Consider the following 15,473-nt stretch of genomic DNA (forward strand, 5'->3'; position numbering starts at 1 on the left):
GAAAATAGTAGAATTTATTTAACAGAATCAAAAATTGAAAACAAGAGTTGAAGAGAGGTCTCAGCCATCTTACAAAGAGGCAACAAACTTGACCAAGTGATGGAGCGACTCCTCAGACGAGCCCCCTCGTCCAAGGGAGCGCTCGATCTCAAGTTTCATCCCCACCGCTCTCTCCCTTATCCCCCTCCACGCTCTTCTCCCCAACACTCTCCAGCTCTACCCCGACCCTCCACACGTGGGTGAGGTACCTCGCGTTCACCATCTGGTCCGCGAAGCACGGCCTACAAATCATGGGGACGCCCCCACACAGGCTTTCCAGAGTGGAGTTCCAGCCACAATGACTGAAAAATCCTCCCACGGCAGGGTGCTCTAGAACCTTCCTCTGGGGGGCAGTCCAGCACCAGCCCCTCTCCGGGACCAAGTCCTTGAAATCTTCAGGCAAGGACTTGATCGAATCCGAGGATCCGTTCAAGAGAGAGGGACGCACCACCCACAGAAACGGGTGGCCGCTCTTGGCCAGCCCCCGCGCCATCTCACGCAGCTCCTCTTGGTTGATGGTGGCCACGCTGCCTAAGCTGACATAGATGACGGAATTGGGAGGTCGCTTGTGGAGCCACGAGAGGCAGAATGCGGCCTCCTCCATGAGACTAGTAGGCAGAGGTGGTGCCATTTTGTGGAGTGGTGAAGAAGGGGACCGGCCATTCTTGCTGGAGCTGCTGCTGCTGCAGTGGCCATTCATCGAGTGTTTCAATAGTGTTCCATATCACAGCTGCAGATGATCTTATGTTCATGTAGCTTAGTAGGAATTGTCGCACTGGTTCTGGGAGTTTCTGTGTGGCCTGGACAGGGAGATCTTTGAACCTCAGTGGATGCAGATTGGGAACCGGAAGCTCCACCTCCGACTCTACATACAGAATACGAGATCCCATATCAGATAATTAGAAAGGTAATATAGCTACAATTACAAAAGTCATCAACTTTTCCATTTCCCACGATATACCATAAACTTTGGAAAGGGTATGGGACGAGCACCACACGTCGTCCCCGCCCTAATGGCTCCATCACTACAACCTATTCTGTTGTTGTGTTCAACGGCAAGATTTATCTTGCATATGTAGGAACGAACCAAGAAATTTGACAGTTGGAAGTGTCATCAGTGCTTTGGAAGTATGTTTGGAGATTCATTCGGTTAGACCGCCAATCTGATGGCCTCTTTGTTTTATGTGGTTTTAGGTATCTTCAAGCCGGTAATCTACTCAAAATTATTACTGTATCTCTCAGAATTGATACTTCTCTTTTGAATTTGCAGGGAATTGGTTATTTAAATAAGACTAAAGTCCATAATTGGTCATTTACATTTACCTTAAAAAACTTTTTAGTCCCTTACATTAAGTCTATAACTTTTTAGTTCCAAACATTATGTTTTGATCCAAAGTTAACACCTCTGTTAAAATTAACGGTCAAATCTAATTTGACCATAATTAATGACTTAATTCTGAATTTAATTAACTTAATTAAATAAAAAAAAAATTTGTTACCTAAATGGAAATTCTCTTTATTAGTTGGACAAAAAATTTCAAAAATTAACCTAAAATTTATTCTCATTAATACGTACTCAATATTAGTTGTTTGAGTAAAATTTACATCAACCATAACCTAAAAATTTATGAAACAAATTAATACATTAATACATTGAACATTAATTTGACAATGAAATGCATTCCAATGTATAAATATTTTACACAATATTGAATACATACAAAAGCTAGAAAAGTTTCATAGCACCAACGAACCACCACAAAAAGTTAGAAAAAAACACGATCATATTCTCAAGTTCTCGGGTACACTTGATGGAGCTGTCGGCACACTTGAGGAAATAGCCTGCCCCCTTGAAGATGCAACTGCCACACTTGAAGAAGCTGCTCGTACGCTTGATGGAGCTGCCGGCACACTTGAGGAAGTAGCTTGTCTGCTTGAAGATGCAGCTGCCACACATGAAAAAGTAGGATTATTATACATAGCAGCAACCGTACTTGTACACCGTGACCTCTTGTGACCTGATTGATAACACAAGCTACAATGTTGTGGACGGTTACGCCTACGCTTTTTCCCATAATCTGTGCATAACATAAAATTACAATGGTTTATACTTGCTAATATAAGTAAGAAAGTTTTGAATAGAAAAAGTAATTACCTTGTGCATCTTTGGGGTTGCTAGCTTCAACTACACGTTCCGATTCAAGAGGATGGATCTGAGGACATTTTCTCTTGTTATGACCCTTTTCACCACAGTTACGACATTTGTAATCAGGCATCATCCCACTCCTAGACATCTTTTGCGTTCCATGTGATAACTCACATATTTTCACCTTTTTTGTTTTGGCCTTTTTGTTGTTTATTTCCTTTCTCTCTTCGGATGTTTTCTGCCTTACTCCTTTTGGACGGCCCGGAAGTTTGATGATTTCAGGTGGAACGACATCAGGCTCCATCGTCTTAGGCCATAAGTTGGGACCTTCAAGTGGATATATAATTGGTTGGTAAACCTTTTGGAAACTTTCTTTTGAGTAACAAGTATCCACAAACTGATCTACTGTCTCACATGCCATCTCTATAGTTGTAATTGCATGATGACACGGGATGCCCGTGAGCATCCATCTCCGACAACTACATGTTCTATCCCTCAAGTCAACCACAAATTGTTCATTCCACTTCGTGTTCACTTGGTAAATCCAATCTCCAGCCTCTTGCGCCATGCACTCGCCTGTCTTCTCTTTCAGTTTCTCAATTTTCTTTCTTATCTTCGGACCAAAACAATCTTCTATCCTTGCAGCAAACTTCCTTCTAATTGTGAATCTATCCATCATGTACATCCTGATACACTCCAACATCCCAAGCAATGGTTTCTCACGAGCAAATAACAATACTCTATTTAAGCATTCTGAAATGTTGTTCACGATATCACATTTTGCGTGAAATCCAAAGAAAGCACGACTCCAGTTTTTCTTGTTGGTGTGTTCAATCAACCACTTGTATGCTCCCTCATTTGTGTCCTTAATTTCTTCCATTGTTTTCTCAAACCTTGATGTCGGATCAGCTCCATGAAATCTTTCTTTGAAGTAAATCGCAAGCCAATTTCCCACTTTAAATCGTTGAGATCAGTCCCCGGCTTATATCTTCGAGTTTTAACTCTTTCTTCACCTTCTAAATCTTCATCAGAACTCGGTGAATCACTAGGAATGTACTCACTTGAACTTGAATCGCCTACAAGTTCATCATCTTTCCTTGTTTCCATTTCACTTACAATCTTTTTCCAAGATTCTACCTGACCATTCATTACTTCATCTTCTTCATCATCAGACAGATCATAATCACTATCCACGAATGAAGGTTTCCCACTAATATCCTCCATTGTACTCGTTGATGGCATCTTTACCTTCACTTGTTTTTCATACTCCTCATCATCATTAGTCATATCCTCCAGATGATCATCCAATATTAGTTCAATTTCCTCTTCAATGTCAGGCACTTCGACTTCAGTTTCGTTATTAAGATCTGCAACTTCCTCTTGAGTTACTTGGCTAACTAGCATGTTGCCTTCCACAACTTCATCACCAGCATGGACTTGATATTCAACATCAACGACCGGTTCAAGTTCATTCACAGCATATAAATCAATCACTCCTATTTCCAGTCGTATTTTCGCCATCTCCATGGAAGATTGGTTGTTGAATAAGCGCGTCAACCCTTCATCCATATTCATTCTTGATTTTAAAAAGTAATACTCCAACCAAGTAACATCAAGTCTTTTTTTTCAAGCATGTCATCAACTTCCAACTTGGACCATCTATTTGGATCACAATTGCTCATATATTCAACTAAACCACCAATATACTCCTTCCTAGGTGATTTGCTCATCAAACCATTGTAGTGTACTCTGGTTGTGAATGTGCCATCTGCATAACACATTAAATCAGTCCCACACATTGTTAAACATAATCAAATTAGTCATAAACATATAAGTGCAGTGTTCAAATTAGTCTCTTTCGACCATTCACCAAAAAGTCGACCAACATATGTGGACCACACTCCCTTTTGACCCATTCCCAAAAATTCAACCAGCATTCCAACAAAAAGTCATTTTGATTTTCCCAAAATAAACCATATTGCCAACTTCAAAAGAAATCCAGTCTTGTTTTCCCCAAAAAATACCATGGAAGAAAAGCACAAACTTATTAGACAATAGTATAAGAAGTCAATTTACAATACGGACAACCCTACTAATTAAACTAACCTATGTTCAGCGGCCGTGGAGGATTTGCAAGCGGCGGAGGATTCGGTGGCAGTGGCGGCGGAGGAGGCGGAGGATTCAGCAACGGAGGAGAAGGTTCGACATTGTCATCCTTCTTCTTTCGTCTATCATATCCTTTGAGGTTTCGTTCGCCACCACTGTCATAGTAGAAACAACTCTCCATAATCGTATAATTCTCGCCGCTGCAATGAGTGTAGAACCGCCGCCTGCTGCAATTTTTTTTGGTGGAGAAAACTCTTAGTTTGAATTATTTAGGTTAAAATTGGGGATAGTGGGAGGTGAAGGAAGGATTCCCATAAAACTATATGTGGGATTTAATTTGATTAACTAATTTACTAATAAGGAGTATATTTGTTCTTTTAAATTAGAATATTAATTAACTATGTTAATTAAGTTAATAATTTAGGATTCCCGATAAATCCATTTGTGGGATTTAATTTGTTTAACTAATATTAATATTTTATCTTTTAAATTAGATTAATAATTAACTTGGTTAATTAAATTCATAATTAAGTCATTAATTATGGTCAAATTAGATTTGACCGTTAACTTTAACGGAGGTGTTAACTTTGGACCAAAACATAATGTTTGGGACTAAAAAGTTACAGACTTAATGTAAGGGACTAAAAAGTTTTTTAAGGCAAATGTAAATGACCAATTATGGACTTTAGTCTTTAAATAATTATATTTATACTCCTCTATCACCTTATGTGTCCCACTTTGAACCAACACCATTCAAAATATGTAAACAAAAGTGAGTTGAAAAAGTTGGTGATATGTGTGAGTCCTACTTTTATATGTTAATTTTATACTTCATTCATCCTAATTAAGATAATACACTTTCTTTTTTAGTTTGTCCCAAATAAGATGACATGTTTAATGTTTCCATCACCGGAAATTTTTCTCTCCACTTAATATATCCAACCATTTTTTTCCCTCTCTGCGATTAAATATTCAATTTTTTCTTTCTATAATTAAATATTTAATGTTTTGAACTCGTGAGTGGATAGTTTTTAAGTTTACTACTATCCCATACATTTTGAAAGTTCACTTCGTAAAAATAATCAGGATAATATTAAGTACTCCATCCGTTTCTTAAAAGTAAGAATTTTGAAAATAACATTTAATGCAAAATTAATAATGTAATAAGAAATAAGAAGAGGAAAAATGAGTAAAGTAAGAAAGAGGAAAAGAAAAAGTAGCGAAATTAATATTAATGGATTATAAGATCCATTTTTTAAAAAGGAACAGAATTTATAGTTTTAGGAAAGGAATGGAGTACCAATTTTACACTAGCTTTAAGAAACAGATGGAGTACCAATTTTCCGCTATTTATAATAATAATAATAATAATAATAATAATAATAATTAAAAAGTATTTTGTCTAAATGGCAAGACATTTGTAACGTAATGCAAGCTAATTAAATTACGACATACTATTTTGGTAAACTTAAAGCTTGAACTATGAATTAAGGAAGACAAAACCAATCCACAATTTAAACTTTACTCGATTAAAACAAAAGTTACAACAAAAAGAAAGAAATCTTGAGTTTTCAAATCATTAGGATTAAACATGAAGAAATATAATCCTCCATAAATTGCAGAAACGAATTCAAAAGATGCAACATATGCATTTGTGATTTTTGTTAACCCCTGTTTTTTCACTTTGCCGTTGCAGCTGGAAGTTGAGATCACAACCAGTCAACAACAACTAAATCCTAAAACAAAACAGCCCAAACGTTACTTCCCAATCATTCCTGGTACTCTTCTTCTTCATCATCATCCAAGTACTCACCCTCCTCATCGGCCGTCGCGTCCTGATACTGTTGGTACTCTGCCACCAGATCATTCATGTTGCTCTCCGCCTCCGTGAACTCCATCTCGTCCATCCCCTCACCAGTGTACCAGTGCAAGAAAGCCTTCCTCCGGAACATGGCTGTGAACTGCTCGCTCACCCTCCGGAACATCTCCTGGATGGACGTTGAGTTACCAACAAAGGTCGAGGCCATCTTCAGCCCTGTTGGGGGTATGTCGCAGACAGTTGATTTCACATTGTTGGGGATCCACTCAACGAAGTAGGATGAGTTCTTGTTCTGCACGTTCAGCATCTGTTCGTCCACTTCCTTCGTGCTCATCTTCCCTCGGAAGATGGCTGAGGCAGTCAGATAGCGGCCGTGGCGGGGGTCAGCAGCGCACATCATGTTCTTCGAGTCCCACATTTGCTGAGTGAGCTCCGGAACTGATAGTGCCCGGTACTGCTGGGATCCACGCGAGGTGAGTGGGGCAAATCCCAACATGAAGAAATGCAGACGTGGGAACGGGATGAGATTCACAGCAAGTTTACGAAGATCAGAGTTAAGCTGACCAGGAAACCGTAGACAACATGTGACACCAGACATGGTTGCAGAGATAAGATGATTAAGGTCGCCAACTGCAAACAAAGAAAACATCAATCAACAAAGGGAGTCGACACAGCAGTATATGATTAGTGCAAAACAACAATTATAGAGCAAACTTCTTGGATAGGAGGGGCTTACAGCTAGGTGTTGTGAGCTTAAGCGTCCTAAAGCATATGTCGTAGAGAGCCTCGTTGTCGAGAACCATGCACTCATCTGCATTCTCCACGAGCTGATGAACGGACAGTGTCGCATTGTAAGGCTCGACAACAGTATCAGACACTTTAGGAGATGGGAAAACAGAGAAGGTGAGCATCATCCTGTCTGGATACTCCTCCCTGATTTTTGAGATCAACAGAGTCCCCATACCAGATCCCGTTCCACCTCCCAAAGAGTGGCACACTTGAAATCCTGCATCGTTATATAACGTTTTTGTCAGAAAATGATAGATGCTAGTATATGTTATCACAATTACGAATATATATTTATCGATTTAGCCTCAACAACAATCTTCAGCAATATGACCTAATTTTATAAATAACACACAAACACAAAGGTTGAATTCGTTGAGATCTGGATACTTTCTCGTATTCATTTACGTAGGCAAAGCAACAAACATGTGGAGCGCATACAAGCTATAAAATTGGAAAGGGGATCTGGAATTTCAGAAGATGGTTTTCAAAAGCAAATTAGACGAACAATTAATCAAACACGAGAGGTACAACCAAATCGAATAACCAAAATCGAGCGTCGAGACGGTTATACCTTGCAAACAATCGCAGTTCTCTGCTTCTTTCCTGACAACATCGAGAACGGAATCGATCAACTCAGCGCCCTCCGTGTAATGGCCTTTGGCCCAGTTGTTCCCAGCGCCGGACTGGCCGAAGACAAAATTATCGGGCCTGAAGATCTGGCCGTAGGGACTGGAGCGGAGGCTGTCCATGGTCCCGGGCTCGAGGTCCATGAGCACGGCCCGGGGAACGAATCTGCCGCCACTGGCTTCGTTGTAGTAGACATTAACCCTCTCAAGCTGTAGATCGGAGTCGCCCTGGTATCGGCCGGTGGCATCGATGCCGTGCTCCGCGCACACCACCTCCCAAAACTTAGAGCCGATCTGATTACCGCATTGGCCGCCCTGTATGTGGAGGATTTCACGCATCTTTTCTTTTTTTTGACGGAGAGAGATAAAGGAAATTAAAATGTAGGGGTGAATTGTGACGAGGGGTTTATATGAGAGAGAGAGAGTGTGACTGCGGCTAGATATTTGTTTGGTATTTTGAAATTTGAAATTCGAAATTCGAAAGATGGAGGAGTGAGGTGGATATTCATAACACCAGTAGTGATATTTAATTCTATGAGATGGTTATTTTCCGAATCATTATTTCGTTAAGCTAAATAATGTTTATTGTAGTTTCAAGCATAAATGGAATGTAGTCAAATTAATACGGTAGGATCCTTTCAACTTACAATAATATTCTTAATACTTCATCTGTTGCTGAATAAACTATTTTCTTTTTTAGTGCATACGTGTCAAATGTACCAACTTTCTAATTTTAAAAATTCTTTTCTTTTTAATGAATTGTATATACATTATTATCTTATTTAATTTACTTTAAATAAATATTTTGAAAATAATTTCAAATTATGAATCATACTTAATTTCATAAATAACTATAATTACACTATAATTATAATAATAAAAATTATATTATTATTGTAATATTTATAATAATTATTATAATTTTAATATAATTATTTAAATTATGTATCATATAATAAATATTACTGTTATTAACAAAATATTATTACTATTTTATAAATAAATAATTATTTATTAACGCCTTAATGAAATTTTGAAATTATAAATTTTATTCAATTATAATATCAATATTATAGGTATATATTTATCTATGATTATAATAATATAAACTAATAAATTAAGAAAATTTTAATTATTTTATTTAAATTATCATTATAATATTACTATAATTATTTTTTATTTAATAATTTATTAAGAGAATCTTAATATTATATTAAAATTAATATTATTAAACCAAATATGAAATTTAAAATCTGGATATTTTTTCAAACACGGGAAAGTAAAGTTGTTATGAATCATATTCCAATGATTCATTTTCATAGGAATCATTTTCCTTACCAACTTTATTTTCCCAATAACCAAATGTTCCCTAAAACTTTTTCCTTTCTATCTCTCTCTTACTTTATACATTAAAACTCGTGGCAAACCAAATGTTCATATTCTTTGAGGACAACGAAATACTACTTTTATAAGAGCAACTCCAACAAGGAAAGGTAATGAAAGAGGTATATCATATATTTACCTTCTCAAAAAGTGAATTATACCCTTCCAAAAAGTAATACATTCCAAAGGAAAAATGTATATAGAAAGGTATATCATTTTAAAAAAATAAAATAATAGTACAAAATGCATTAAAAAAATACCTTCTCAAATACCTTCCCTTTGGATAATGATTTTTCATGAAAAGAAGGCAAATATGGTGGTTATATGATTTTACCTCAATGGAGAAGTAAAGATACCTCTTCGAAATGGGAAAATGTATAATACATTCTTAAATACCTCTCCTATTGAAAAATGATTTTTCATGGAGAAAAGGTAAATATAGTAGTTATATGACTTTACCCCTCCATTTATCTCTCTCATTGGAGATGCTCTAAGGCAAAAAGGTCTTAATACACTTTCAAGCACTGGCAACGGCGGAACGGTGATGCTAACCGCGGAGATCGGCGGTCTAGTTGGGATTGCGGCCTCGACTGTCCTACCGGAAAACAAGCCATAAGGGGGATCCGGATCGGGCCTGGAGGGGTGATGCGTCGACGTCGGGCGGCGGTCATATTCATCTATACGAGCTTCAAACCTAGCCATGGACGACACCAAGTGTTCTAGCATGGTTTTGACCGGATCCAGAGGCAGCTTATCCATTAGTTGGGAGATCTCCGGCTCGGTCATGGTGGGAGATAGGGGTGTCGCGATGATAGCTTCCGTCCTACCCATACCTGACTACAGATTTGTCATGAGAACGATAGTGAAAGCACCAATTGTCAAGGGAGCTCTTCCCTTAACAGACTTCGACAACAACGAGAAGTCGGCGGCGCAAGAGATAGGCGGACGTCACGGGCTCTTTCCAAGATCAAATCCGAAACTAGGGTTCGCAGAAAATAAAAGATACGGAAAAGTAGGAAAATATGTTATTTCTTGATTGATCAATTCATAACACAACTCCCTTTTTATATTATAAGGACCCTAGATGATTCGACTCTCTTTTGCGATCCAAGAAAGAATCACAGAGAAAACTTGGAAATGAGCTTAGCTCGACTCAATTGTTTAATAAAATAAGTCTAAATAACCGAAGCAAAAATAACTAACAATAAAGCTACGAAATAAATAAGTCTTGGGCTTGTCAATAAGACACGAAATCTCCATACTTTGCCGAAGGCTTCGTCTGCCGTCGGGGTCGTCCGCTATCCTTTGGAGCGACCGTCGGCACTTCTCCTTCTTCAGTGGTGTTGAACACCGGCTGATCCTCCCTCGACTCTGACTCCTGGGCTTCGAGCAATGGCTCTTCCTCCCCAGTCTGCTCCTCCGCATGCGGTATCGGGGTTGTACTCGTATCAATTACTCTAAACTATGAGATTTGGTGTGACAAGTGGAATGAGTATTGTATAAAGATTTCAAATCAAATGTTCCTCTCTTCCTTACAAAATACATTGGTGTTTTCAAGTATACCCATAATTTACAAAGAATGGAGTATACAATCACAAACATAGGGCTTACAATAATAGTATACTACTACTAGTTAATGGGTCATCTCTACTCTATTATTCATAAGCAAGTGATCTTTTAACAAGGGAAATCTTTGAAGCATCACCGCCAATTTCCTCAAAGACTATCAACAAATTCTGGCTAGGCTTCAGCCATGACCGAGGAACATGGTACCTACACAAACAACAACATCATACTTAGAAATCAATCCAATCAATTTAACAACACATGCATGTGCCAAACATGATTTCCAATACCATCTTTGTGTAGGCTTCCCACATCCATCTTGGCATTTTCCCTGTCGATACGTTCCTTTGTAGCTGCACCCGTTGCATTGCCCCTTCGCATTGGCTGTCCAGTATCTACCGATGCTTTGCCCATTGATCCATGCTTGCCCCTTTCCCATGCTACTCATGTCCAAAGCCAACGGCTCATTCCCATTTGGTGAGTTGAAGTAAGCCTGCATTTTGTATTTACTTCCATTTTAAACAAGAAAGGAGCAGCAACCATAAATACATATCTTGTTCTTGCTTTGAGTCCAGTTCTAATATGGTATCATAGTAACCCCAAGTCAATGTGGTATTGTTTAGTCCACGTCGTAGTAGCTGATTCTAATGTGTTTACCTTGTACCACGTTAGTGGCTGTTGAGTGTCTACTGCAAGCGATGCTTTCATCCAATCAACGGAAGATATTTTACTTGGTGAATATAAGTCCATGGCTTCTCCTTTCATTCCAACCTAAACAAAGTAAAAGGGATAGGTTTCTCATCTAAAGTTTTTTGTGGATGATGGGAATAACAAACACAGAATCACGAACCTTGTATGACCATTTTTGCCATGACAAGTCTTGAGTACCATGTTCTAGCCCGTGCAAGGAAACAGGTCCGAGGACTCCGGTGCTCCATGTTTCAAAACGGTGGCCTATGTTCTTTATATGGGAAAGAAACAAATTGTATCAGTGCAATGAAACTTGAAGCTCATATACTATCTTTTATGCATCTAGTTAAGAAAAGGATCAGGAAACAAACCGGCAACCCCATGTTCACACTAAGCAGCTCAATGCTGTTTACTCCAGCGTGAAAATTGACGGATTTTGAGAAAGTGAATTTCTTGTTTTCTCGAGTTCCAAAGGCGGATCCTGTAATAAGGGAACAAGCCATCTCACGTTAGATCATGCGTTTCTTTTAATAAACAACGTAAAGATCGAGTAAGCATCACCTAAGAATTTTCCGTTTACAAAAACATGCAAAACATGGCCCGCAGAATCTACTGAGAGAACTGGACCCTGCCCACCGCGTAGAAAAGATTCAGCCGGACTGATCTCGACACTGCACGGAATTGTGAACCATATGAGTTCGATGGGGGTTCTTAAAACAACTTGGGAAAAGGAAGAGATTGTGTGTATTTATTTTTACCTGGTCGTATACCATAGATAATCACTAGCATCCTTAGTGACATTCAATTGCTCTAAAAGACCAACAACTGTAATTCTTGCATCATTGTCGCTGGAGGATATATCCTCATTGAATGTCTCCCACGAGACCATCTGGACATTTGTAGGCAACATTTGTGGCAATGATGTTTTTGATCTCATCTACACGGTGCAAAATCCTTTTGTGAGATTAAGTGAAAGTAACTATGCAGCCCACAGCACCAACAGACTAATCGGTAATGAACTTAGAGTTTGCAACCTCAGAGGTGTAGAAATAAGAAAGAAATAAGCAAAATATGCTGCACCAGAAATTTCATTTAAGCAAAAATCAAAGGTTGATGATGCGACTTACAGTTGCTGTGTTAAAAGCAACAGTCTTGCAATCAGGGAGTATACTGATCGACCAGGGAGGAAGATCATAGTGCATTTTATTGAATGTCACCCTTGCGCTTGCATCCCAGTGGTAATTCGATAAAAAGGCTGCACAGTGGCCCGACTTTGAAGTAAATACGTGCGCCTGGAGAAAGAATCATTGAGCCATTTGATTTTGAGAAGGCAAAAAAATCAAAAGTATACTCCAAATGCATACATGTTTTTGCAGATCAAATACGAAAGAAATACTACACCTGTTCATAGTTTCCCAAATTAGTAACTGTAGGATCAGCGTCGACCAAAGTGTGCCCACATAGCTTTATGGCGGTATGAAGCTCCTTTAAATGGTTGTATTTGGGCTGTCTAGGCAATCCTACGAATAAGACAGTGAAATGAAGGTACAAAAATCTACATCCAACTTGGGTGCTCTAGTAAGTAATCTTCTGTTACCATATTCATCGATTGGAGCATCATAGTCATAGCTGGTTGTAACGAAAGGACCTCCAGCGGTTTTTCCAAAGTTTGTTCCTCCATGGTACTGATTACACAAGGTTAAGAAACTTCACATGAAATCAATGCACTATCTCGACAAGTCTCTCTATATACATAACTCTAAACCGATGTTGATGTAAAACCAAAAATGTACTTATGTTTTTAGCCAAAAACTGTGTATTCTCCAAGGGTAATTCTAAATTTAAAATACTCAAGCTGAACCATGAAGTTAAAGATCCATCAAACCAATTGCAATGTTTGTTTATTCATGAATTATTTAGATTACTTTGAAACTTTGTGACGAGTGAATGAGTGATGTAAATGCTGAGAACCAAAACTGCAATGTGCTAATCATTCTTGATTCGTCACATAAGATGGATTTAAGTACCATGTAGTAGTTGATGAAGGAGCCTCCTCTCTGTATAAATCTAGCTACAGCAAATGCCAAATCTTCAACAGGACGATGGTGAATCGGCCCACCAAATTCTTCAAACCTTGATATAACCAAAAAACATAAACAATGACAAGAAACATCAGTCAGAATCCTCAGCCAACAATTGAAAGGAAGTGGCAGACAACAAATGTACCAGCCGGTCCAAGCCTCGGTCCACATAGTTGGCTTGTACGGTTTGTTTGGGGAGAAATAGTCGCAGTAAAAACCATTGCACGAGTTAATCTGTGGATAAATGTTATGAACATCATCAACAACAGAGCCATACTGCAAGAACTTGCAAGTTTGAATGACCAATCGAAAAAATGTGTTACCACTGGATCTGGAGCGTCGTCTTCCTTACACATGACCCAGGGCACTCCGGTGTCTAAGTCGACAGCCATCTTTGCAGCCCAAGACATGTAAGAATGGCCAGCAGCACCAAAATTCTTGGTTTCTGAACCATATTCGTTTTCAATCTACATATGTAACTAGGATACTTGAGTCCAGGCGTTTCGGATTGCAAATATGGAAAATTTGAACAATCACAGACAAAATCGAGTTCGTAAAGAAGTCAACAAAACATGCCTGTGAGAGAATAATTGGGCCACCTTGAGATTGAAACAACCTCTCAGCCTTCATCATTCCAACAATTTTCTCAGTAAATCTTTGCATAGCATTCTGTAACATTCAACATTGTATACTTATGTCAAGAAAGTAGATCGAGACAGTTGATTACTTCACATCTAACCTAAATTAAGCATATCAACTCTCTCTCTCTCTCACCTTGAAAGGTTTGTTGTCGGTTCTGAAAGTAATGCCAGGAACATACTTCAACCAAACAGGGAAACCTCTGCCACCAAAACACACACAACACATTATAAACTAAAGTATCACAACAAACATTTTCAGCACTTAATTCATGAAAAAGATCAACAAACCCAAAATTCCATTCTGCACAAACATAAGGCCCAATGCGAAGATGAAGGTAGAGCCCTGCTTTCTGGATCAACTTCACGAACCTAACTAAATCATTTCTTCCCTCAAAATCGTACTAAAAAGCAGAAAGCAAATATCAGTCCCCACCTAAGGAAAGAAAGGAATCTCACCAAAATGTAAGAGGAATAGAAGAAATCTTACATTTCCGGGAGAAGGTTCGTGGAGGTTCCAGAACACATAAGTGTCTATGGCATCCAAGCCTCCATCTTTAGCCTTCTGAATCAGCCCTTCCCACATCTACATTGTGAAAATGTTCAGCTTCAAGACTCAAATAAAAGGTTAAATCTTGATGTTTCCTTACATCGGGGGAGCTTCTTGGGTAATGAATGGAGCCAGAGAAGATGAGTTTCCTTTGGCCGTTGATGATGAGGCCTTTCCTGTCGTAGGTGACGGAGCATTGGGCGAACTGTACGAGTGAATTCAGCAGCAGAAACAGCAGAAAACACTTGGGAGGGGCTTCCATATTTGGTTTTCTTGTTTTGAGGAGTGAAATGAATGAGAATGTGGAGATTTACTGACACAAGCTCTCAAGACCCATAAAACAAATTTGCGAACTTTAATTGCAGCTTTAAAGATGATGCTTTGAGTTTGTTAATTTTTACTAATAGTAAAATTCACGTCCCTCTCTTTATCGGTTTCTCTCTCCTCATTCAAATTCTTTCGTTCATGTCAAGATCAAGATTCAAGATGGTTCCTTGATTCTTTCTTTTCTATTGTACTCCCTCCGTCCCACATAATTCGTCCCAGTTTTCCATTTTGGTCCGTCCCACATAATTTGTCCCACTTCAAACTTTCCATTTATGGCAAAAAAATCATACCAATGCTAATTACAATAAGGGAACTCAAATCACACAATTAATGCAATTAAGTGTTTAATTAGCCTTTGATTCTGTATCCCATATTTCGAATGACCCATTCATTTCGTCTTCCTTATTCTTCCCCTTCAATTCTCCTCTGGTGGAATTTACTCCTCCCACCTTCCCCCCTTCAATTCGGCTACCCCATTCAATTCTCTCCCATTGAAGACACCTCCCACCGGCTCACTCATTCAATTCGCCTCCCAACCGTCTCCCCCATTCAATTCGGCTCTCATTGCAATTTACTCATTCCCACCGTCTATAAACTCTAGATCTACACTCATTCTCCTCTCAAATCCCACCGTCTCCACATACCTCGCCTCCTCATCCACTCCAAGTACTCGCTGTGAAAACCCTAGATCTACACGGGTTCCTCCACAAATT

At 38.8% G+C, this 15,473-nt stretch overlaps 2 protein-coding genes and 1 pseudogene across 2 annotated transcripts; all 3 read right to left on the minus strand.

Annotated features, from left to right (window-relative positions):
• Positions 1–69: 69 nt before the first annotated feature.
• LOC121794238 lies at positions 70–929 on the minus strand (annotated as a pseudogene).
• A 4,849-nt stretch (positions 930–5,778) lies between these two features.
• Positions 5,779–7,966, minus strand: LOC121742125 (tubulin beta-2 chain-like). Its single transcript, XM_042135163.1, has 3 exons — positions 7,471–7,966; positions 6,847–7,116; positions 5,779–6,740 (listed from the first exon to the last, which is right to left on the minus strand). Exons 1-3 carry the CDS (start codon positions 7,862–7,864, stop codon positions 6,061–6,063), a joined length of 1,344 nt encoding a protein of 447 aa, XP_041991097.1. The 5' UTR covers positions 7,865–7,966; the 3' UTR covers positions 5,779–6,060.
• Positions 7,967–10,378: 2,412 nt separating this feature from the next.
• Positions 10,379–14,880, minus strand: LOC121742115 (beta-galactosidase 3-like). Its single transcript, XM_042135153.1, has 18 exons — positions 14,534–14,880; positions 14,374–14,469; positions 14,175–14,287; positions 14,020–14,086; positions 13,822–13,914; positions 13,569–13,712; positions 13,391–13,479; positions 13,192–13,297; positions 12,762–12,849; positions 12,566–12,684; positions 12,292–12,456; positions 11,923–12,101; positions 11,726–11,835; positions 11,536–11,645; positions 11,325–11,435; positions 11,132–11,245; positions 10,765–10,967; positions 10,379–10,681 (listed from the first exon to the last, which is right to left on the minus strand). The coding sequence occupies exons 1-18, from the start codon at positions 14,693–14,695 to the stop codon at positions 10,564–10,566; spliced, it is 2,187 nt and encodes a 728-aa protein (XP_041991087.1). The 5' UTR covers positions 14,696–14,880; the 3' UTR covers positions 10,379–10,563.
• Between the last annotated feature and the right edge of the window lie 593 nt (positions 14,881–15,473).

The sequence above is a fragment of the Salvia splendens genome, chromosome 1 (genome assembly GCF_004379255.2).
Source record: "Salvia splendens isolate huo1 chromosome 1, SspV2, whole genome shotgun sequence".
Classification (NCBI taxonomy): Eukaryota; Viridiplantae; Streptophyta; class Magnoliopsida; order Lamiales; family Lamiaceae; genus Salvia; species Salvia splendens.

Bases quoted from the DNA above. Each gene is read 5' to 3' on its own strand.
- LOC121742125 (XM_042135163.1), bottom strand. From the start codon at position 7,864: ATGCGTGAAATCCTCCACATACAGGGCGGCCAATGCGGTAATCAGATC. The intron at 7,117-7,470 runs GTATAACCGTCT...ATAACGATGCAG, and splicing joins GAACTGCGATTGTTTGCAAG to GATTTCAAGTGTGCCACTCT. The intron at 6,741-6,846 runs GTAAGCCCCTCC...CTTTGTTTGCAG, and splicing joins TAAGCTCACAACACCTAGCT to TTGGCGACCTTAATCATCTT.
- LOC121742115 (XM_042135153.1), bottom strand. From the start codon at position 14,695: ATGGAAGCCCCTCCCAAGTGTTTTCTGCTGTTTCTGCTGCTGAATTCA. The intron at 11,246-11,324 runs GTTCGTGATTCT...TACTTTGTTTAG, and splicing joins GGCAAAAATGGTCATACAAG to GTTGGAATGAAAGGAGAAGC. The intron at 10,682-10,764 runs GTATTGGAAATC...TTGTTTGTGTAG, and splicing joins GGGAAGCCTACACAAAGATG to GTACCATGTTCCTCGGTCAT.